Source organism: Oncorhynchus clarkii, chromosome 27 (assembly GCF_045791955.1).
Source record: "Oncorhynchus clarkii lewisi isolate Uvic-CL-2024 chromosome 27, UVic_Ocla_1.0, whole genome shotgun sequence".
NCBI lineage: Eukaryota > Metazoa > Chordata > Actinopteri > Salmoniformes > Salmonidae > Oncorhynchus > Oncorhynchus clarkii.
The window spans coordinates 19,663,030-19,686,824 of NC_092173.1; the positions used below are offsets into that span (position 1 = coordinate 19,663,030).

At 45.0% G+C, this 23,795-nt stretch overlaps 1 protein-coding gene across 1 annotated transcript; it reads left to right on the forward strand.

Annotated features, from left to right (window-relative positions):
- The first annotated feature begins 420 nt into the window (after window positions 1-420).
- On the forward strand, window positions 421-23,777 carry LOC139385664 (C2 domain containing 3 centriole elongation regulator). Its single transcript, XM_071130912.1, has 35 exons — window positions 421-595; window positions 1,102-1,371; window positions 1,484-1,641; window positions 1,792-1,994; window positions 2,086-2,252; window positions 3,867-3,999; window positions 4,246-4,398; window positions 4,554-4,692; window positions 4,930-5,045; window positions 5,167-5,370; window positions 5,533-5,642; window positions 5,845-5,963; window positions 6,118-6,249; window positions 7,921-8,164; window positions 9,880-10,121; window positions 10,442-10,593; window positions 10,739-10,978; window positions 11,134-11,321; window positions 11,558-11,741; window positions 12,030-12,202; window positions 12,314-12,446; window positions 12,723-12,897; window positions 13,000-13,093; window positions 13,416-13,496; window positions 13,596-14,228; window positions 14,435-14,773; window positions 14,954-15,092; window positions 15,726-15,790; window positions 15,909-16,108; window positions 16,310-16,443; window positions 16,726-16,872; window positions 17,002-17,192; window positions 19,526-20,429; window positions 20,588-20,696; window positions 22,829-23,777. The coding sequence occupies exons 1-35, from the start codon at window positions 544-546 to the stop codon at window positions 22,961-22,963; spliced, it is 6,858 nt and encodes a 2,285-aa protein (XP_070987013.1). The 5' UTR covers window positions 421-543; the 3' UTR covers window positions 22,964-23,777.
- The last annotated feature ends 18 nt before the right edge of the window (window positions 23,778-23,795 follow it).

Sequence of the window (23,795 nt, forward strand, 5' to 3'; positions counted from 1 at the left end):
GGACTGTATATATAAAAATATAGATATTAAAATATATATTATATATATTTTAAAATATGAATCCCATTTTTATCTGGCGTACCCCCGACGGCATTGCGCGTGCCCCAGTTTGGGAATACCTGCTCTAGCACATCTGGATTTACGTATACACTGCTGATCAAGATCTTGAATTGCTGAGTCGTGTGTTGCACCCTTGTTTGGAACAAAAGCCTCAAATCCAGTACCCACAAATGATTGAAGACTAGGATTTGTGAACGTTGATTTTAGTTTAACCATCTATGATGATGGTGGACCTGATACGTTACAGTATTGTACAGAACAGTGCTGCTCTCTGGTGGTGACTGGTGCTGGTGATGAGAGATTGGAGTTGCATTGACACAACTTCCCACAGTGCACCACGGGATAACAGCGGCGGTTTTTGGATTAGAGGCGGGACTGAGGAAAGTTAACGAACGTTGTTGCTCAGGGACAGTTTGCACTGACAACTTGTTTACATAATGTAATTTAGGTTTAATATTGTCATATCACATTTATTGGTAAGGAATGAAGACAAAAAAATTGAAGTCTACCAAATGTGGAAGCATCAGGAGGAAAGGTAGCTAGCTACGAACAACGGCAATCTCATTAGCTAGCTAACGTGATGCTGCTGGCTGTGTGTGGTGACTGGTGAAAAATGTAGATTCTCATTTGAAGCTGCTTGCTGCTAACTAGTTAGTTGCATGCTAATGACATGGATATAGTGAAAACTTGCAACCTCAATTGATGGACCTAGTAGCTAAGACAATTTCTGTCGCTTGTTTGTTGTTGTTGCTAGCTAGCTTGTTGTTGCAAGCTAGCGCTGGTCCAGCGAACAACAACAGAACGTTACCTGCACTGACTTTGTTTATTAACGTTAACTGGCCCCATATACTTTTGTAACGCGCCAGAGTAAATATGTTTCACGGGTGCTAAATTTCTCTTCGCGGTAGGAGCAGGGTGTAATTTCTCCAAAATACGAAATAAACTACTAGTACTTTTTTATAACTAACGTTAGTAGTAGAAATGTATTTTACGCTGTAAGTAACATCATGTAAGGTACATTGACAACAAAAACAATTGCAGTCCCCAGTGATGTGTCCCCAACCACAAGCCTCCCTCCACTGGTTGAGGGTCAGCTGCGATGCTTTCTACGAGTGACAGTAAGCAGAGTTTTATGGACAGTCCCCAAGCCTTCCCCGACAACTTTTATCAGATTGCGCTGGTGGGGAGAGTCTTCCAATGGGACCCACTTCAGACCACGGGATGGGTCACAAAAGACACAGAAGACTGTGAAGTCCACTGCTCGCTTTCCCATCCGATGTGGACCGAAGCAGTTCACATCCTACTTAACAGGTAACTATTGCATGCATGGTACGCCACATTGTGTGCTCCAAGCTGTCGTCAGAATATTCAAATGACCTCCTGATGTTGTTGTTTTTCCCTATATATGTTGTCTGTATTTCAGATATGGGCTCTCTGGTGCTGGAGGTGCTGACAAAGCCAGAACACCTGCCAATTGCTCGTGCTCAGGTTGCTGGGATTTCTTGTCTCTCTCTGTCACACTCCATCAGTGGGTTCTTCACCCTGGTGTCTCCAACGTCTGAGAAGCTTGGAGAATTACAGGTAGGGAGGCTGCAACCCAATTGAAAATGTGTTATTTAATTCTGATAGATGCTTTGTGGTTTATCTTGCTTTCCCAGGCTCTCTGTTAGAAGACATCAGTGAATTGGATGAGTCTACATATAGATTGTTCTTGATTAACATTTTTTCCAGGTGTCGCTTGCTCTGGAGGCCCTGACTGAAACGTACGACAGCAGCTGCTCAGTTCCCACCACAGACATGAGTATCGAAACGGCTGTGTCTGCATTCAGGTCCACAGTGAAGCCAGCATCTCAACCAAACATTCTGGTGGTGCCCTCCTTGTCCAGACCACTCTCTGTCAACAGTGGGAAAGAGTCAGGGAGCAATACGCCAAGGTAGACAATCTACTAATGTCATATCTACTGTCTGTTCAAGCAGCTTCTCTCTCATTTCAGTGATGCTTTCATGCTTTTGTAATATTTTCAGAGGGAAAGACCATTTGTACTTCCAAAATGCCCAGACGGAAAAAAAGACTGACTTGGCACTTGAGAACCAAAAGCCAACATCAAGTAGATCTCAACATGGACAGGGAGCGGCAAATCCCACAGTGCAGGAATCAACTCACGGACAGACCACCAACGACATACTTTCAGGTTGTAGCCTACTACAGCATCATCATGTACATACTGTAAAGGGATCATATACAGGGCATTTGGAAAGTATTCAGACCCCTTGACTTTTTCCCATATTTGTTACATTATAGCCTTATTTACATAAGTATTTAGACCCTTTACACATTACTTTGTTGAAGCACCTTTGGTAGTGATTACAGCCTCAAGTCTTCTTGGGTGTGATGCTACAAGCCTGGCACACCTGTATTTGGGTAGTTTCTCCCATTCTTCTCTGCAGATCCTCTCAAACTCTTTCAGATTAGATGTGGAGTGTCGCTGCACAGCGATTTTCAGCTCTCTCCAGAGATGTTAGATTGAGTTCAACACCGGGTTCTGGCTGGACCACTCAAGGACATTGAGACTTGTCCCGAAGCCACTCCTGTGTTGTCTTGGCTGTGTGCTTAGGGTCGTTGTTCTGTTGGAAGGTGAACCTTCGCCCTAGTCTGTAGTCCTGAGTGCTCTGGCGCAGTTTGTCATCAAGGATCTCTCTGTACTTTGCTCCGTTAATCTTTCCCTCGATCCTGACTAGTCTCCCAGTCCCTGCCGCTGAAAAACATCCCCTCAGCATGATGCTTCCACCACGCTTCACCATAGGGATGATGCCAGGTTTCCTTCAGAAGTGATGCTTGGGATTCAGTCTGAAGAGTTCAATCTTGGTTTCATCAGAACAGAGAATATTGTTTCTCATGGTCTGAGAGTCCTTTAGGTGCCTTTTGGCAAATTCCAAGCAGGCTGTCATGTACCTTTTACTTCCGTCTGACCTGACTGTCAGAGAGACCATCGGATTCTTGGTCACCTCCCTGACCAAGGCCCTTCTCTCCCGATTGCTCAGTTTGGCCAGGCGGCAAGCTCTAAGAAGATTCTTGGTGATTCCAAACTTCTTCCATTTTAGAATGATGGGAGGGCGCTGTGTTCTTGGACATTCAATGCTGCATACATTTTTTTGGTACCCTTCAACATCTGCATTGCTTGCTGTTTGGGGTTTTGGGCTGGGTTTCTGTATAGCACTTTGTGACATCGGCTGATGTAAAAATGGCTTTATACATGTATTTGATTGATCTGTGCCTCGACACAATCCTGTCTCTGAGCTCTACAGACAATTCTTTCAACCTCATGGCTTGATTTTTGCTCTGACATGTACTGTCAACTGTGGGACCTTATATAGACTGGTGTGTGCCTTTCCAAATCATGTCCAATCAATTGAATTTTCCACAGGTGGACTCCAATCAAGTTGTAGAAACATCTCAAGGATGATCAATGGAAACGGGTGTGCCACCCGTTTCCATTGAGCTGAATTTTCGAGTCTCATAGCACAGGGTCTGAATACATATGTAAATAAGTTATTTCTGTTTTTTGTTTTTAATACATTTGCAAAAATGTCTAAACCTGTTTTTGCTTTGTCATTATGGGATGTTGTGTGTAGGTAGATCAGGATCTTTTAAAAATGTAAACAATTTTATTATAAGGCTGTTACGTAACCAAATGTGGAAAAGGGGAAGGGAGGGGTCTGAATACTTTCTGAATGCACTGAATGCGTACAATAGAGAAACTGTCTATCATCTGCTAACATCCCTACTGTATCCTTTCCTGTTTTAGTTATTTTAGAGCGTGGAAGCAAGCTTAGAAATGCCATGGTGGTATCAGCTTTAAAGTCTGACATGGACTCTGAACTGGCTCTGAAAGACACTCCTCTACCTCTTCCAAAGGACAACATAGGAGCACCACCAATGTTAGTATTAAACTTAGTTCAGGGGGCGTATGTATCAAGCATTTTAGAGTACGTAGGAGTGCTGATTTAAGATCCGTTTTGCCCTTTAAACCATAAGAAATAAGACTACATGGTTAGGGGGAATCTGATCCTACATCAGTGCACCTACTCTGAGATGCTTGATACATATGGCTCCAGTCCTTTTAAAAATCTCTCTCATTGACTTATGCGTGACTTAGGGAACTTGTCTTGTTTTTGTTTCTCTAGGCCGTCCATTCCTCCCCATGGGAGGCTACTGCAGAACATTCTGCATGCTGACTCCAGTCTCCTGCAGTCTCCCCACAGTCCCCCAGACTACCTCAGCCCAGACTGTACTGCTGCTGACACTGAGAACAGGGCAGTGGATCTGCTGCTGGGCAGGTAGCCTTGACCCCCATCTTAGCATATTAAGAAACAAACAAAACTGTGTCTTTACCTAGTAATTGGTACCAAGTTGATTAAACGTATCTGTATAAGTAACTTTGCAGTATAGTTCTATAAGTAACTGTGTGTCGTGTTCTCTCTCCTTTTGTTAGTTTGAACGGATCTGCTCTCCCTATCTGGGATGGAGAGGGCTCTCCTCCTGATTCTTTCCTCAGTGTGTATGGAGACAGTGAACTCAATGACCCACAGTATGACCAGAGCCTGCTAGAGAACCTCTTCTACAAAGCTCCTGTGAGTGTCAGCCACCAGTCAGCAACACCTGTCCTCTGTTTACCAAGGAAACAATGGGTTTCTGCACTCTTTTCTAGTCCTTAATAAAAAATGTTGTCAGTTATAGGTACGCAAGTTTGAAAAAGCAGGATAATGGAAAGATGGATACCTGCACTCTGTTTACCAATATTACCGTATATGTTTACATTGGCAATACTGTAGCCTTTAGGGTCACTATTTTACCTCTGTGTCCTTCAGATGTCTAACAGCAGTCCAAGTGATGACGACAAGGATGGTCCTTCTCCAAAGAAGAACCTCAAGAAGAGGGGTGATGATAAAGAGCTGAGGCACTCTGGTCCAAAGAAAAGTGGAGGGTCAGTTATACTCATTTCTGCTGTTGTCTCTACTAGTGTCTCCGTCTTTACTTTGTAAAGATATATTGAACTTTTCAAAATGAATTTAAGTCATTGTACAGTAATGAACCTTCTGTGTCAGCCTGGACTCAGAAAATGTGCAGACTCCAGGGACTGGGGATATGCTTCCTGGGCTGTGTATGGACCAGCTCACTGTCCTAGGTGAGGTCCGGTTGGCCAGAGTAGTGATTCACTCCCTGACTGTGCCTGCCGACGGCACCACCACCATACCTAAGAAGATGTCTGGCAAAGGGAAACCTCCTCGACCCCTCTCCTCTAAGAAATGGTATGCACCATAATGAAACATGCCAATGGGCACATTAGTTTTGCATCGCTCGATTCCCTTTAGGATGCAAAACTAACTCGCCCAATATTTCAAATGTTTGTCTCCCCTTTTGTTTGATTACCATTATGCTCCTGCTTCATGTCTGTCTCTCTCTTTTCATAGCTCCTATTTTGTGGAGTACCTGTTCCCCGTAGCTTCCAGCAGGCATGATCCTAGTCAGGCCCTGGCAGCAGAGGTGACACGAGTTTTCTCTAGTAAAGTTACAGGAGATGGTAAGACTTTAACATTGTCAAAGATTGTGTCCTTTATGGCACCCTGTTTCCTATATAGTGCACTACTTTTCGTACCATTTGTGTTGTAGACACATTTCTTTAGCATTGTCAGAGAGTTTGATATTTCAATTTGTATTGTGAATTATTAGGAATGATAACATGAAGGTGTTGTTAAAGATGTCTGTCTCACTCTGCATTGTAGGGGTGAACTTTCAGCAGCGCAATGTGTTTCCAGTCCGCTTCAGTGGGTCAACTATTGAGCAGTGGTGGGGAACAGAACTCACATTTAACATCTACTTCAGAAACAGCTCCCAGAAGAAAGTATGTGGACACTTGTATGACAACAAAAATCTACTTTTATGTTTTATTGTACAGTAACCAAGCCTCTGTGCTGCTTTACCCAAGTTATGTATTTATAGATAGTATATAGTTGGTATATTGCACCTTAATGGATGTGTTCTGTGTTGTTCTGCAGCCTGTAGCCATTGGCAAGGCTGTGTTCCCCCTCCGCTGTCTACTGCAGAGGGAGCAGCTGAGTCAGACTATCATTCTGCCTGTCCAGAGTCTGCAGGGGACTGGTGATAGCCAGGACATCGGCCCCCTCAAGGTGAGCCTGTCTGCCACTGTCCACCATTTTGTCTACATCCCAAATGGCACCCTATTCCCTTTATAGTGCTGTACTTTTGACCAGAGCCCAAAGGGAATAGGGTTACATAGAACAGATGGTACTATTTGGGACACAGCCTTTGTTACGTTTATCATATTTAGGTGGTTGTTGACATATTGAGTGTATTGTTGGATTATTACTCATTATTGGCAGACTCAACAGCCTTGGTTTCTCAAATGACTGCCTAGCCTGGTCCACCAACTGCTTCTCAGATAGAGTTCAGTGTGTCAAATCGGAGGGCTTGTTGTCCGGACCTTTGGCAGTCTCTATGGGGGTGCCACAGGATTCAATTCTTGGGCTGACTCTTTTTCTCTGTATACATCAAAGATGTCGCTATTCCTGTTGGTGATTCTCTGATCCACCTCTACGCAGACGATACCATTCTGTATACTTCTGGCCCTTCTTTGGACACTGTGTTAACTAACCTCCAGACGAGCTTCAATGTCATACAACTCTCCTTCCGTGGCCTCCAACTGCTCTTAAATGCAAGTAAAACTAAATGCATGCTCTTCAACCGATCGCTACCAGCACCTGCCCGCCCGTCCAGCATCACTACTCTGGACGGTTCTGACTTAGAATATGTGGACATCGACAAATACCTAGGTGTCTGGTTAGACTGTAAACTCTCCTTCCAGACTCATCTCCAATCCAAAATTAAATCTAGAATTTGTTTCCTATTTCGCAATAAAGCATCATTCACTCATTCTGCCAAACACGCCCTAGTAAAACTGACTATACTACCGATCCTTGACTTCGGCGATGTCATTTACATAATAGCCTCCAACACTCTACTCAGAAAATGGGATGCAGTCTATCACAGTGCGATCCATTTTGTCACCAAAGCCACATATACTACCCACCACTGCGACCTGCATGCTCTCGTTGGTTGGCCCTCGCTTCATATTTGTTGCCAAACCCACTGGCTCCAGGTCGTCTAAGTCTTTGCTAGGTAAAGCCCCGCCTTATCTCAGCTCACTGGTCAACATAGCAGCACCCACCCATAGCACGCGCTCCAGCAGGTATATTTCACTGGTCACCCCCAATGCCAATTCCTCCTTTTGCCGCCTTTCCTTCCAGTTCTCTGCTGCCAATGACTGGAACGAATTGCAAAAATCACTGAAGCTGGAGACTTATATCTCCCTTTCTAACTTTAAGCATCAGCTGTCAGAGCAGCTCACAGATCACGGCACCTGTACATAGCCCATCCAACTACCTCATCCCCATACTGTTTTTTTGTTGTTGTTTATTTTGCTCCTTTGCACCCCAGTGTCTCTACTTGCACATTCATCTTCTGCACATCTATCACTCCAGTGTTTAATTGCTCAATTGTAATTATTTCTCCACTATGGCCTATTTATTGCCTTACCTCCCTTATCTTCCCTCATTTGCACACACTTTAGACTATACTTTTTTCCTATTGTGTTATTGACTGTTTGTTTGTTTATTCTATGTGTAACTCTGTGTTATTATTTGTGTCGCACTGCTTTGCTTTATCTTGCCCCGGTCGCAGTTGTAAATGAGAACTTGTTCTCAACTGGCCTACCTGGTTAAATAAAGGTTAAATAAAAATAAATACAACAATTATCTCAATCTCCCTCTTTGTTTCTCCAGGTGTCACTTGAACTGGCTGCAGACAACAAAGATTTCTCATCAGCCAATGGTCAAAGGTCAGCTGGAGCTAGTTACAAAGCCCCCTCCCATGCCCTGACCAGTCTCCAGAGAGAAGCTAGCCCCTCAAGGGTGGACATGACAACCATTAGGCCTCAGCATCACGACACTAGAGGGGAGGATATCCCTCTATCTACTGTTAATAATAGATATTCCAGGACGGGAAAAATAACTGTGGCCCCTCAAGGTCAGTAAAGGAAGGGAACACGCTCAACTCATCCTTGTGTGTAAACAATAAAAAGACTACTAGGAACAAAAATCAATCACATACAGTTGAAGTCGTAAGTTTACATACACTTAGGTTGGAGTCATTAAGACTCGTTTTTCAACCACTCCAGAAATTTCTTGTTAACAAACTGTAGTTTTGGCAAGTCAGTTAGGACATCTACTTTGTGCATGACACAAGTCATTTTCAAGCAATTGTTTACAGACAGATTATTTCACTTATAAATTACTGTATCACAATTCCAGTGGGTCAGATGTTCACTTACACTAAGTTGACTGTGCCTTTAAACAGCTTGGAAAATTCCTGAAAATGATGTCATGGCTTTAGAAGCTTCTGATAGGCTAATTGACACCATTTGAGTAAATTGGAGGCGTCGCTGTGGATGTATTTCAAGGCCTACCTTCAAACTCAGTGCCTCTTTGCTTGACATCATGGGAAAATCTAAATAAATCAGCCAAGACCTCAGAAAAAAAATTGTGGCCCTCCAAGTTTGGTTCATCCTTGGAAGCAATTTCCAAACGCCTGAAGGTACCGCATTCACCTGTACAAACAATAGTACGCAAGTATAAACACCATGGGACCACGCAGCCGCCATGCCGCTCAGGAAGTAAACATGTTCTGTCTCCTGGAGATGAATGTACTTTGGTGCGAAAAGTGCAAATCAATCCCAGAACAACAGCAAAGGACCTTGTGAAGATGCTGGAGGAAACGGGTACAAAAGTATCTATATCCACAGTAAAACGAGTCCTATATCGACATAACCTGAAAGGCCGCTCAGCAAGGAAGAAGCCACTGCTCCAAAACCGTCATAAAAAAGCCAGACTACCATTTGCAACTGCACATGGGGACAAAGATTGTACTTTTTGGAAAAATGTCCTTTGCTCTGATGAAACAAAAATGGAACTGTTTGGCCATAATGACCATCGTTGTGTTTGGAGGAAAAGGGGGAGGCTTGGAAGCCGAAGAACACCATCCCAACCGTGAAGCAAAGGGGTGGGAGCATCATGTTGTGGCGGTGCTTTGCTGCAGGAGGGACTGGTGAACATCACAAAATAGATGGCATCATGAGGGAGGAAAACATCTCAAGACATCAGTCAGGAAGTTAAAGCTTAGTTGTAAATTGGTCTTCCAAATGGACAATGACCCCAAGCGTACTTCCAAAGTTGTGGCAAATGGCTTAAGGACAACAAAGTCAAGGTATTAGAGTGGCCATCACAAAGCCCTAACCTCAATCCCATAGAAAATTTGTGGCCAGAACTGAAAAAGTGTGTGCGAGCAAGAAGGCCTACAAACCTGATTCAGTTACACCAGCTCTGTCAGGAGAAATGGGCCAAAATTCACCCAACTTATTTTGGGAAGGTTGTGGAAGGCTACCCTAAACATTTGACCCAAGTTAAACATTTTAAAGGCAATGATCCCAAATACTGAGTGTATGTTATCTTCTGCCCCACTGGGAATGTGATGAAAGAAATAAAAGCTGAAATAAATCATTCTCTCTACAATTCTGACATTTCACATTCTTAAAATAAAGTTGTGATCCTAACTGACCTAAGGCGGGGCTTTTTTACTAGGATTACATGTCAGGAATTGTGAAAAACTGAGTTTAAATGTATTTGGCTAAGGTGTATGTAAACTTCTGACTTCAACTGTAAATGTTTTTCTTATGGCCCCCCAAGGTCCCTCACCTCTCACCAGCCTCCAGACATCTCATGACAGACCTCAGGCCCATCAGGTGGTGGAGGAGGACAGTGGGGTTCTGCTGCATGCTTTGCTCATGGTGCCTAATGGAAAGGACTTTAGCTGTAAACCCATGCAGCCTCCTAATGTCTACTTGAACTGTAAGCTCTTTGGCCAGGATGAGACGTCCAGATCAGTGATCAGCTGGGGCCAGGCAAACCCCTCATTCAACTTTGTACAGGTAACTAACTGATGGAACAGATTCATTTTATACCCAGTCAGGGCTTATTGTAGTGGCTGGAGTGGTTTAAATGGAACGGAGTCAAACGTAGTTTCCATATGTTTGGTACCGTTCCATTGATTCCATTCCAGCCATTACAATTAGCCCGTCCTCCTACCAGCCTCCACTGGCTAAGGGTATTCATATCAAAGGCAATGAAAACCCCTCCCAAATGGGCCCTCAGCCTAGTCAAAAGTAGTGAACTATGAAAGGAATAGGGTGTCGTTATGATGTGATTCTGTCTGCCTGGTAGATGTGAGTTTAAATACTCTGTTTCTCAGGTGGCTCCTGTGGCTTTGACCTCGAGGCTGCTAGAGAGGATGAGGAACAATGTGATGGTGATTGAGGTTTGGCAGAGAGCAGGAAGCTTAGGGCAGGATCGGCTCCTAGGGCTGGTCAAACTACCCCTCCACCAGTTCTACATGTCCTTCAGGTGAGGGAAAGGTTTGAAATACATTATCTTGTTATAACTCAACCTTTGTACTATATATAAATGAGTCATATAACACCTGTTATTATGGAAACAGCTACTCAATACAATGTATTTTTGTTTGATTGATTCTTCTTTTGTTTTTCAGAGATCCCAAGATTTCCCACCTTCTGCTTCAGGCTCAATACCCAGTGTTAGGGGTGGACAGCTACATGCCAGTCATTGATGTGTTTTCAGGCATTATTAAGGGCAACCTCCGGGTGCTTCTAGCCATGGGTCTATCTGTCCAAATAGTATCTCTGCAGCATATGAGGGATGAAGAACTTGGCTCTGTGTCTCATCTCCCAAGACCAGCCCATTTGCTGGATCACCAACCACACAAGGAACAAAATTTAATTAGCTATTAATTTTTTTCTGTCTTTAAAATGTTTTTAATGCAAGTTGTTTCAGGATTTTGCTGCTCAATGTTATTCATACAAGTCCAGGATTTCAGGGTAAATTCAATTCCAGCGGTCCTTGTAACAGTTTTATCCTTGTTATCCTTCAGGTGAAGCCGTCTCCCGAGGAGACTATGAGAGAGCACTTGTTTGTGGTGAGAGTGGAGAGAGTGAAGGGGCTGACACCACTACAGTCTACAGTCTGGGGGGAGGCTGACTGTTATGTCCAGTACACCTTCCCTACTCAGGAGGAACCTCCTGCTCAAAGTCTGGACCCAAATCTGTTAAACTGCAGTAAGCAAATAGCTCATGTTTAAGTTTCTTGTCTTTGGCTGCATCCAACCATATACCCTTTATGGTGCAGTGCATTTGACAAGGGCCCTTTGTCTCAGTGTTGTAACAGTTAGCACTGCACTAATATTTTTCTTGTTCTAGCCTTGAATACACATTTATCACGTTTGACATGAGGGTTTGAGGTCTGTTGTCTGTTTATCCTCTGCTAATGTACTGTCCATTTCTCTCCTCTCTAGGTGTGAATCTGAGGCAGTTCCGTACCACCACTACCCTGTGTGTTCCTGACCCAGTGTTTGGCCACAGTGAGAGTCACGTGCTGCTGGCTCCTGTAGAAGTCCCAGTCCAGAGACTGCTACTCAGCTCTTTCTCCAGCCAGGGCCTGGCCAATGGAGGAGGCATCCCGTTTGAAGTGTGGTGCAGGTCAGTCTGTGAGCCCTGGTCAAAAGTAGTGCACTATATAGGGAATTAAATGCCATTTGGGACAGAACCTGTTATGTCTCTCCTGACCACTTGAGGCCAGTATACCCGACGCAACGTTGTTTTAGCCTGGTCCCTGATCTGTTTGTGCTCTTGTCAACTCCATTGCTGTCATTGTCAAGCCATGTTTGGTGTCAAGTTGACATGATAGCACAAACAGATTGGCACTCAAGCTTCCATAGTTTTTTTAGACTGGTGGTTTAATGGAATTTATTTGACCCACCTTTGCAGGTACTATTACCCAAATGTCCGGGACCAGTTGGTGGCTAAAGGGATGCTGCCCCTGTCCAAGCTGTGCGCCATGGTGACCATGCAGAGACAACAGCCCACTGAAGCCCAGGTCTTCTCCCTTCCGCTGATGCCCAGGACTGACAGCCCTGCTGGACACCAACCTCAGCCCTCAGGTAACACGCATAGGCAATGCTGTACTGTACTTACAAAACCTGAAATCAAGACACTTTCCTTACATACATACAGTATTTGATCAGTTAACTTTGTTGTATGTACTCTCCAAGGATTGCTTGATGTGTTTGTTCATTACAAACAACGTCCGTTGATATCTGATGTAAGGAGTGGGGGGGCTGCCTCTCGGGTGGTGACCATGGTGGTTCAGGTGCACAGGGCAGCAGGACTACAGGCAGCAGCAAGGTACTGCCATCTCGCACTCTCTATTCCAATCATTGGAATGTTCTGCATTTTTTTATTTATTTAACCTATTTTAACAGGGATGACATATTGAGACCTAGGTCTCTTTTCCAAGTACGCTTTGATAAATATTCACTGCATTTCAATTGGTTCAATCAAACCAAAGCCCTTTTTATGTCAGTGGCTGTCACAAAGTGTTTTACAGTAACACGGCCTAGTGCTTTACAATAAATGTGCATTTAAACTCAATTTGTTTCTAACAAACATACACTCCCACAGGGCTTTGTCAGAGCAAGATGAAACGTTTCAGTACTATGCTGATGTTGGGGTGAATGTGTACGTTACTGCCCATCTCTCTTTCCTGCCTGAGAGGGAGAGGCGCAGTACCCGTGTGGCCGCCAGGACCTTCTGCCCAGAGTTTGACCACCACACCGAGTTCCCCTGTGAGCTGCAGGTGATGGAACTCACATGATGTAGATGAATGCCTGTGTTGTTGTCACAAGTTTTCCTATGGGACAATAAAACAAGAATTTAATGAATTAATTGGTTCATACAGGTCCAGAGGAGCTCTGGGGAGACCTGCAGCCTGGCTGAGCTCCTGCAGGAGGCCACAGCTGTCTTCACTGTCTGGAATAGAGACAGTCGCATGGGTGAGGAAGCAGCTGCAATGGGATTTAGTCATACAATCAGAATACTGTGCATGAATGGTTTTATTTGTTTATTTGGTATTTATTGGGTGCAATTGTAAACAAAAGCCATATCAGACATTTAATATATCCAATTGACAATCATGGGTTCACTGCAGCTCAAGTACTCGATCCTACAAGTTGTGTTTTAACGTCAATTGTTACAAGGAAATATTATTATACAATTTAATTTCACAGTTTGCTCATCTTCCTAATGTAACAATGATGGAAACTTGATCCAGTGGGATTTATGTATTTATGCATTTTGTGTGTTTTATTACTGCAGTGATGGTCAGCCCGAGATCAAAGAATACTCTGTTGGGTACAGTGAGAATTCAGCTGGCTGATCTCATCCATAAAAGAACAGGTTCAGTATGCTGTATAATACACTCAGTCAGTGCTGTTATAAGGTCAGTGGGTCAGTCTTTACCAACCAACAGACTGCTAACGTGTTGTAAATTCCCAGGGATCAGTGGGTGGTTTGGAGTGTCTCTGCCGAAGGACCTGACCTCATCTCCCAGACATCACATATTCGTGGGCGGCCTGGACATCTCCATCAACTTTGCACACCATGCAGATAGAGAGAGGGTCATCACTGCCGCCCAGGGCCTGGGCTGGGAGGTGGGGAGGGAGGAGGAGGAAGAGGAGCTACCCAATGAGGGAGATATGTGGGCTGAGACTCCAAGGACGGTGTCCCTGACCATGTCCATGCCCAGAGCTTGGCTGCCTGTCCACTGTCTCCTCCTGCCTGGACACAGCGAGCTGCAGCGCTCCACCTACTGCTACTTTAGATATAAACTCTACGACGGAGAGGCCTTCTGCTCCCAGCTCAGACACCCTGGCCTGTCTGTGGAGGAGGGAGGTGGAGGTGAAGAGGGCCTGGCCACGGTGGCCTTCAGAGGAAGCAGGACTGTGGAGCTGAGGAGCAGCCAGCCCCTGCTGTGGTACCTCCGGGAGGAGAAACTTGAGATTCAGGTGTGGGTGGCCTTTGGGAAGGACAGGAGACCTAGGCCTCATGACATGGACCGGCTGGTGGGCTCAGCCTTCGTGGACCTCTCCTCCCTGGCCAAGATGGCAAGGCACAAGCTGAATCTCAGTGGTACGTAATACTAATAATACATTTAGTAAAAAAATAAGACATTTTATTTGCTCCTTTCAAGATACTAAATAGCACAGTACTGATATAACTAACAGTCGATGACGACCTCAAACTAATCGTTGACTATCTAGCCTTTGTAAATGCTATGTTGTAATATAATGTTACATAAGGGTCATCAGTAACACACCAGTGTTTTGTTTGTGTAGGTGTGTACCCCCTGTTCAGGCGCTCCGCCCCAGATCTGAGTGGAGCTGCCCTGAGGGTCCACATCACCCTGACCCCTGGATCCCTCCCAGAGGCGCACACACCTGGAGGAATGGACAGCCAGGACCAGGAGAACTGTGACAGCCAGGGAGAGGAGAAGGAGGGAGGGCAGGGAGTCCCTTCATCCACAGCATCTGTGTCCAGACAGTCTGGAACACCCAGCAGACACCAGACCAAGTCCTCAGTGAGTGTAGAGCCTTCACAGCCCTTCGAGGTCAGCATGGAGGACACGTTCACTGTCACCATCACTGTGGACAGGGCTATGCACCTCAGTCTTAAAGGTACACATATTGCCTCCCAAATTGCATCCTATTTCCTATTTAGTGCACTACTTTTGACCATTGCCCATAGGGAATAGGGTGCCATTTGTGACACATCCTTCCAGTAGGGTCATCCATTTTGATTGTGTCCTTTAACACTTTGTTGATGAGTCTGATGGTTGTGTTGCGTCTCCTTGGCAGGCTGTCCTCTAGCTGAGCGGAGTGGAGGGCTGCCCAGTTGTTGGGTGTCCTACGTCACGACTGACTCTGCTGAACCAGTCACCACAGCTCTCATAGCAGACAGTCACTGCCCCGTCTGGGACCACCAGCAGGAGTGCAGGTAGACTACCTGTGTACCATCTATAGCTTACTTCAGAGGTTTAGACAACTCAGGGGTTAAAGTTATCCGTCACTGAGACAGATTTACATCATATGGATTCTTTTTATTTAATTTTTCATATTGAAAAGGACTGGAATTGGTCAAACTCAGTTTAATACATTTATAAAATCATCCTCTTTCCCTTAAAACATGATGGTCATTACTTTTTGGTATGAAAGGGGATACAATACAAATCACTTATCGCAGGCATTTAGCTGATGTCCTTCATTACGATATGTAGACTATACTAGAGATTGGAGATAAAATGAAGGTTTATTTTAAAAACTGGTGCACATTAATGTTAATGTATTGTTCTATTTATCGTTATCGAATCAATTCAGCCAATTTATCGCAATATGGATTTTTTGGCGGGAGATATCTCTAGTCATGGTATTTATTTTAGTTTTAACCCCTGCAACACATACTGTTTATGTAATATTCAGGTTTAATGGGCCCAAAGATATAAAAGTTATTAAGGATTGTTTGGATGATTATGAACAAATGTGCTGTTGATATTATTGGAACATGCCTAGTTTAGAATGCCCTCTGTCAGACCGTGTCACGCTGAACTAATATACTGTTTGATAATCACAGGCTGTCAAAGCAACTTCTTCTGGATCCACAACAGTCCCTGGTGTTCAAAGTCTGGCACAAAGGAGGTACAGTACAGCAATGTAGTAATACTCTAGCTATCAACCAACAATTCTTGAAGGGGATAAAGTTAGTGTTGTTTTAATGTTTAATGCACTTCATTAGTCCTGTGTCTTGTCTTGTTAGATGTGGAGCGGGTGATTGGGTTTGCCTCAGTGGACCTGTCCCCTCTCCTGTCAGGCTTCCAGTCAGTGTGTGGCTGGTACAACATCACTGACTTCAATGGCCAGTGCCAGGGCCAGCTCAAAGTGTCTGTCTCCCCACTTAAGGGAGTCCAGGAGCTGCGGGGTCAGAGACAGGCTGTGTGTGACGGCAACAAAGACTCAGTGAGTACAGCAGTGGCTTTCACTGTTAGTCTGTATTAAGTTCTTCCTAAAGCATCTTAGCATTTAGTAAGTAGGTAAGTAACTTTGTCTGAGCCAGAATGGCTCATAGCAGTCACAAAAGGATTTGAGTGCATCAGTGTTTTGTACTACTTGTATATCTTTGTGGGTTTAACAGCCGTGGTGGGTGTGTTTATTTGTCAGGCTTTGTTCCAGACCCTGCCCCTCTATTACCACACGACAGCCACATACAGCAGCTTCCCCTCCCACGTCAGCCGCTACACAGAGCAGAGGATCAACTCCACACCCCACCTTTCTGACAGGCTGCTGCCAGAAAGGTACTGTAGAGCTCGTCTCTAGCTCTGTCCCTCACAATTCTTTCTTTAACATGCAAGTAATCCATTTCAATGAGATGCAACATAAAGTGTATGGTATCATACAAACCTACCCTAAATTCACTTTGGACAACCACTTCAACAATTCGTAATGGTGTTACTTTTTTTTCTTTCTGGTCTCCTCTCCTCCTGCTTTCCCCCTTTCTGCTATCCCCCTCTCCCTGTCGCCACCTCCTGCTCTCCTCCTCCCCCTTTCTGCTCTCCTCCTCCTCCCCGATGTCTCAGGTCCAGTGAAAGTGACCGGCATGATGAGCACATGGACAGGGTGCGACTGTACCACCAGAGTCTTCAGGAGGGGGGAGTGGGCGTCCCCACCAGTGCTGCTGCGGTGGACGCCCATCCCTCCAGCTCCGTTCTGTTTTCAGCACTCCGGTAAATGATTGGGACATTAGGTCTACATCCCAAATTACAGGGGGGCTGGACTGTTTACTGTATACCCACACAGAAAGTGTCACCGAAGTAACTTTTCAATAAGGAATGTGCTTGTTGTGTTTGTTCTAGGAAGAACCTAAGTGAGTTGGATGACATCCAGAGGTACTTCAGCCATAAGCTGTCCACCCATACCTTCCCCTCTCAAAGTGAGCAGGGCCAGCGCTCCAGACTGGACGAGCACCAGGTCTCAGACACAGACTCCTCCCAGCTCCTTCTCAAGTCCACCCGCCTGGTTGGGGAGGTTAACAACCTCATCAGTGGTGAGATGCTCTTCACCTGATTAGTCCCAAATGGCAGCCTATTCCCATAGGGCTCTGTTCAAAAGTATAGCACTTTTTTTTTTCACCTTTATTTAACCAGGCAGGCAAGTTGAGAACAAGTTCTCATTTACAATTGCGACCTGGCCAAGATAAAGCAAAGCAGTTCGACACATACAACGGCACAGAGTTACACATGGAGTAAAACAAACATACAGTAGGAACAAGTCTATATGGTGTGAGCAAATGAGGTGAGATAAGATAAGGGAGGTAAAGGCAAAAAAGAGGCCATGGTGGCAAAGTAAATACAATATAGCAAGTAAAACACTGGAATGGTAGATTTGCAGTGGAAGAATGTGCAAAGTAAAAATAAAAATAATGGGGTGCAAAGGAGCAAAATAAATAAAATTAATTCAGTAGGGAAAGGGGTAGTTGTTTGGGCTAAATTATAGGTGGGCTATGTACAGGTGCAGTAATCTGTGAGCTGCTCTGACAGCTGGTGAGGAAGATAAGTGTTTCCAGTTTCATAGATTTTTGTAGTTCGTTCCAGTCATTGGCAGCAGAGAACTGGAAGGAGAGGCGACCAAAGAAAGAATTGGTTTTGGGGGTGACCAGAGAGATATACCTGCTGTAGCGCGTGCTACAGGTGGGTGATGCAATGGTGACCAACGAGCTGAGATAAGGGGTGACTTTACCTAGCAGGGTCTTGTAGATGACATGGAGCCAGTGGGTTTGGCGACGAGTATGAAGCGAGGGCCAGCCAACGAGAGTGTACAGGTCGCAATGGTGGGTAGTATATGGGGCTTTGGTGACAAAACGTATGGCACTGTGATAGACTGCATCCAATTTGTTGTGTAGGGTATTGGAGGCTATTTTGTAAATGACATCGCCGAAGTCGAGGATTGGTAGGATGATCAGTTTTACAAGGGTATGTTTGGCAGCATGAGTGAAGGATGCTTTGTTGTGAAATAGGAAGCCAATTCTAGATTTAACTTTGGATTGGAGATGTTTGATGTGAGTCTGGAAGGAGACTTTACAGTCTAACCAGACACCTAGGTATTTGTAGTTGTCCACGTATTCTAAGTCCGAGCCGTCCAGAGTAGTGATGTTGGGCAGGTGCAGGCAGCGATCGGTTGAAGAGCATGCATTTAATTTTACTTGTATTTAAGAGCAATTGGAGGCCACGGAAGAAGAGTTGTATGGCATTGAAGCTTGCCTGGAGGGTTGTTAACACAGTGGCCAAAGAAGGGCCAGAAGTATACAGAATGGTGTCGTCTGCGTAGAGGTGGATCAGAGACTCACCAGCAGCAAGAGCGACATCATTGATGTATACAGAGAAGAGTCGGTCCAATAATTGAACCCTGTGGCACCCCCATAGAGACTGCCAGAGGTACTCTATCAGAGAGGTAGTTGGTGAACCAGGCGAGGCAATCATTTGAGAAACCAAGGCTGTCGAGTCTGCCGATGAGGATGTGGTGATTGACAGAGTCGAAAGCCTTGGCCAGATCAATGAATACGGCTGCACAGTAATGTTTCCTATCGATGGCGGTTAGATATCGTTTAGGACCTTGAGTGTGGCTGAGGTGCACCCATGACCAGCTCTGAAACCAGATTGCATAGCAGAGAGGGTATGGTGAGATTTGAAATGGTCGTAATCTGTTTGTTTACTTGGCTTTCAAAGACCTTAGAAAGGCAGGGTAGGATAGATATAGGTCTGTAGCAGTTTGGGTCAAGAGTGTCCCCCCCTTTGAAGAGGGGGATGACCGCAGCTGCTTTCCAATCTTTGGGAATCTCAGACGACACGAAAGAGAGGTTAAACAGGCTAGTAATAGGGGTGGCAACAATTTTGGCAGATACTTTTTGAAAGAAAGGGTCCAGATTGTCTAGCCCTGCTGATTTGTAGGGGTCCAAATTTTGAAGCTCTTTCAGAACATCAGACTGGATTTGGGAGAAGGAGAAATGGGGAAGGCTTGGGCGAGTTGTTGTGGGGGGTGCAGTGCTGTTGACCGGGGTAGGGGTAGCCAGGTGGAAAGCATGGCCAGCCGTAAAAAAATGCTAATTAAAATTCTCAATTATAGTGGATTTATCAGTGGTGACAGTGTTTCCTATCTTCATTGCAGTGGGCAGCTGTGTTCTTATTCTCCATGGACTTTACAGTGTCCCAGAACTTTTTTTTCTCTCACTATATAGGGAATAGGATGAGATTTGGGGTGCATACCTATTCAAAGGGTATCCAAAATATGTTACTTCATGTCTACGTCTTGGGGATTGCCTTGTTAATTTATTATACTGTTATTAGTGTCAGGCCACTCAACACATCTCTTTCCTTTCTCCAGATCTACAGGGACATCATCGCATGGAGACAATACCTTCTAGCCCCAAGAACAGCTCAACAACTCCCCCTGTTCCAGATGACCACCACCTGCCCGAAGGCTATGAAACATTCCCCCAGAGTGCTCCATGTTTCCATAAAGCATCAGGCTCCCCCCAGGAGGATTTGTCTCCTGTCCCTTCACCTGTACCATGTATGTATCAGGAACACAGTGATTCTCAGGCTGATGAAGAGGAGGAGGACAAGGCCCCTGCATCTGAAGCTGATGAAGGAGGAGGTCCCAGAGAGGAGGAAGAGGATGGAGATTATGAGGAGACCGTGGTAGAGCCCAGGCCTCTGAATGAGTTTGCATCTCTAACAGACAGAACCAGCCCCTGGACCAGCCTGCTGTCAGACCCAGACCTAGCCTCTCTGGAGAGTCTGGAGACACCAGAGGAGCGCCAAGCCTTGGACTACTCCTACCACCCTAGCCTCACCCAACAGGAGGGGGAGAGGTCTGATCTGCAGACTGACACCCTGCAGGCTTGGAGGTCTAGTGAGGCCAAAGGCAGCAGACTAGAGGAGAGGGAGCAACATGTTAACTCTGAATTCTCTCAGGGACCAGACACAGATGAGGAGGAAGACACGGTGAGTGATGGTGAGAGGACACTCCAAACCTCTGACAATGAGGCAGCACTACATCAGGAGTCCATCACTGCTGCTCTACACGAACAGTCCTTATTGTGTAGTGGAGAGACTGCTAGCAGGGTTCCTGGTGACAGAGATGTTCTGTCAGAGGTTGAGACCTCCGGGTTGTTGTACGACACAGCTGCTTTCTCAGAAGAGGACACAGAACATGTTGTTGTCACATCTGACACATATCAGCCAGAAATGTTCCTACACAAAGAAGACAACAGGAAGTCTAAACAGTATCCTTGCATTGTCAACGTTGGTTTCTTACCTCTTTGTTATTCTAACTGTTTAGCTGAAGCTGAGCTTTTTTTTTACAGTTTTAACATGGACCCAAGAATAAATACAGGACCTGCATGCTTGGTTTTTGCTTGTTCCTTAACTGCCTTTTGTCCAGCTCTGACCCTGTGGAGATCCCTAATTTCTTCCTCTCATCTCACCACATGGAGGCTTCTATGAGAGCGCTACGCATAGCACCTGTCTTCCCCCTGGCCTCTTCTGACCCAGTAAGTACAGTACCAGCCCTGTCCCCTCTTTCTCTCTCTGCCTCAATCTGCTTTTCTTCTGCTTCTGGGTTGAGCCTGAATATGCTATTATAACAGGTTTTTGCAAGTCTAGACATGAGTAACTGAGACACAGATCAACATTTAGAGTAGTAGCAAATTCCACTAAAATGATTGATTGTTGCATTACAAGCCATGGGTTACAGAATATTGAGTCATTCACTCTATCAGGCGCACGCTGCTGACTAATAAGGAAACTGTCTCTACAGTCTTGAAGTTGCCAAGTCATCATCTTCCAGTGCTAATATTCTGTCATACCAATGCCAAAGGAGGACATAGCTACTAATAGGTCACTATGTGCCATTCCTCGTCCAGCTTGGATGTCGGCGAGTAAAGGGGGCCAGTATAGGAGTCACACAGAGTGCACCAGTCTTATTTTTTTGTGTGAATTTTCCCCCCCTTTTCTCCCCAATTTCGATCTTGTCTCATTGCTGAACTCCCCAACAGGCTCGGGAGGCGAAGGTCGAGTCATGCATCCTCCAAAACATGACCCGCCAAACTGCGCTTCTTAACACCGGGCTGCTTAACCCGGAAGACAGCCACGCCAATGTGTCAGAGGAAACACCGTTCAACTGACGACCAAGGTCAGCCTGCAGGCGCCCGGCCTGCCCCAAGAAGTTGAGAGAGCGAGATGAGCCAGCTAAAGCCCCTCCAGCCAAACCCTCCCCTAACCCAGATGACGCTGGACCAATTGTGCACTGCCCTATGGGACTCTCGATCAAGGACGGTTGTGATACAGCCCGTGATCAAATCCGGGACAGTAGTGACGCCTCTAGCACTGTGATGCTGTGCCTTAGACCTCTCTGCCACTCGGGCGTCCAAGAGTGCACCAGTCTAGACCAGTCTAGCGACTGCGAGAACTGAGCCACTCTAGCGACTGCGAGAACTGAGCCACTCTAGATACTGCGAGAACTGAGCCACTCTAAGCGACTGCGAGAACTGAGCCACTCTAGCGACTGCGAGAACTGAGCCACTCTAGATACTGCGAGAACTGAGCCACTCTAGCGACTGCGAGAACTGAGCCACTCTAGCGACTGCGAGAACTGAGCCACTCTAGCGACTGTGAGAACTGAGCCACTCTAGCGACTGCGAGAACTGAGCCAGTGCAGCAGCTAGTAGTATAAGAGGCCACCGCCTTCTTTAAAATATACTTCTACGGTGGGGGGCTTTTATCATGAGAGGAACTGTTTTTCCTGCCCTGAGGATTAGTCTTTAGCAGTGGGGTGATCTCTCTCAAATGGTTGCATTGCTATTGAGCTAAGGAGAAAATAACCGTTAAGCTCATCTCTAGAGAGAGGGAGAAACTCAGGGCGCTCCACATGCCATTGACTGAAATATCATAAAACAAGAACCCTGAGTGTCTTTCCGTCTCAGCGTTGTGTTGACCTTTAACTGTGGGGTCACAGTCACTGGGCTGATATGTCTGTCTGTGTGGTAACACACTTGGCAGTCTGCCTATGGGAGATTTAGGCCTACTATTTGTGAGAAATCAACATTTCTTGTCTTTTATCATTAATAGCTCAGAAGTTGTTCTAATGAGAATAATCATTATGGTTTGGCTCATAACTTAACTTAACTTAAATAACTAAAGGGCAACTGTGGTGATAGGGAGGTATGCCTGCTTGTCCGGGCCCCTGCGTCAGACTGGCATGTATCCAGTTTCAAGAAGGGGGTGTGGAGGTGCAGTTGTTTATCACGCAGTGGGACTACAGAGTTCGCAGGACATGTCAGAGAACTGGTTCCAGCAAGTCACTCAATGCTAAAGGAAACTAGTTCCAGCTAGTCACTCTGTGCTAATATTAAAACAAACATCTGACCAGCCCTTTTAAGAGTAGAGTTCATCGTGATTGATCACATATTTGTACGTATTTGACCAATGTGGGGCTGGTTCTATTTGATGGAGAAAGGACTGACTCATTAACACACAATGGTAGACATTTAAATCTTTGCGTTTTCACATGTTTTATCTCCCAGTATCTCCATTTAAAGCCTAATGATGCATTTTGTTTGCTTGCAAACTAGGAACAATAGGCCAGTTTCTATGCTAAACAATTGATTGAATCTCTTTTTTGCAGAAAAAGAGCTCTCTTAGACATGGGATTCTCTGTCGGCGCGTTCCTCGTCCCAGGCCCAATATACCACCGTCGTCCATGAAGAAAGAAGAGACCAAGAGAATAGCAAAGATATTTGCATCTCATTTTAAAGACTAACATTAGCACTTTCTCTAAATGCTATTTGATATTGTGTGTCGTGCTGTATATACAGTTGGGTGTATGTTTTCTAAAGGTTTATGAATGACCACACATCTTGATTACATAAGTGGCAGCTCATGGACAGTGCTTTCTAATTATGTAAAGAATATGTACATTTCATTTAAGTAGTTTTTCTATTGTTTTTATAAATTAAATGGTTTTGCCAGTGTAACTGATATTTTATTTATTTATTATTAGGTGTGCACCCATGATCACTGATGTGGGAGACTCCCATAGCCTTTTAAGGATTATTGTCACAGGGGAAAACATTTTTTCTAATAGTCAAAAGGGTATCAAGTTTTGACCCCCTTGTCCAGTAGTCCTTGTTTTTCCAACAAACTGATGAACAGTTTGTTCTTAAAGTGACGTCACCTTTGTTAGGATTTCAGCAGCTGTCATGGTAATTGGCTGGTGTTAGGATATGTATGTAATAGTTGTATGTTGTTCTATTCTCTGCGTCACCAGGCAGTCACACACTATTCAAGAGCCGCTTCTGTTCCTGAAACCAGAGACTGTAGGAACTTCTGACAGTGAAAACATGCTCAGGCACACAGCCTCTCAGGGACATGTATGGATTGGCTCAGCGGATGGGGGCATGGGTGTTTTTATATATATAATTATGGAGTGTTACATAATTATTATAAAGTCTAAATTAGCTCTGTGCTATTTCAACAAGTCTTATTGCCTTGGCTCTCTGCTGCAATGAAATTCATTGGATGTAATACCTTTTGAGTTTAAGACAACTACTGTATCTTGCATATCGGCTGTTCATTGTAAACTGAAAATCACC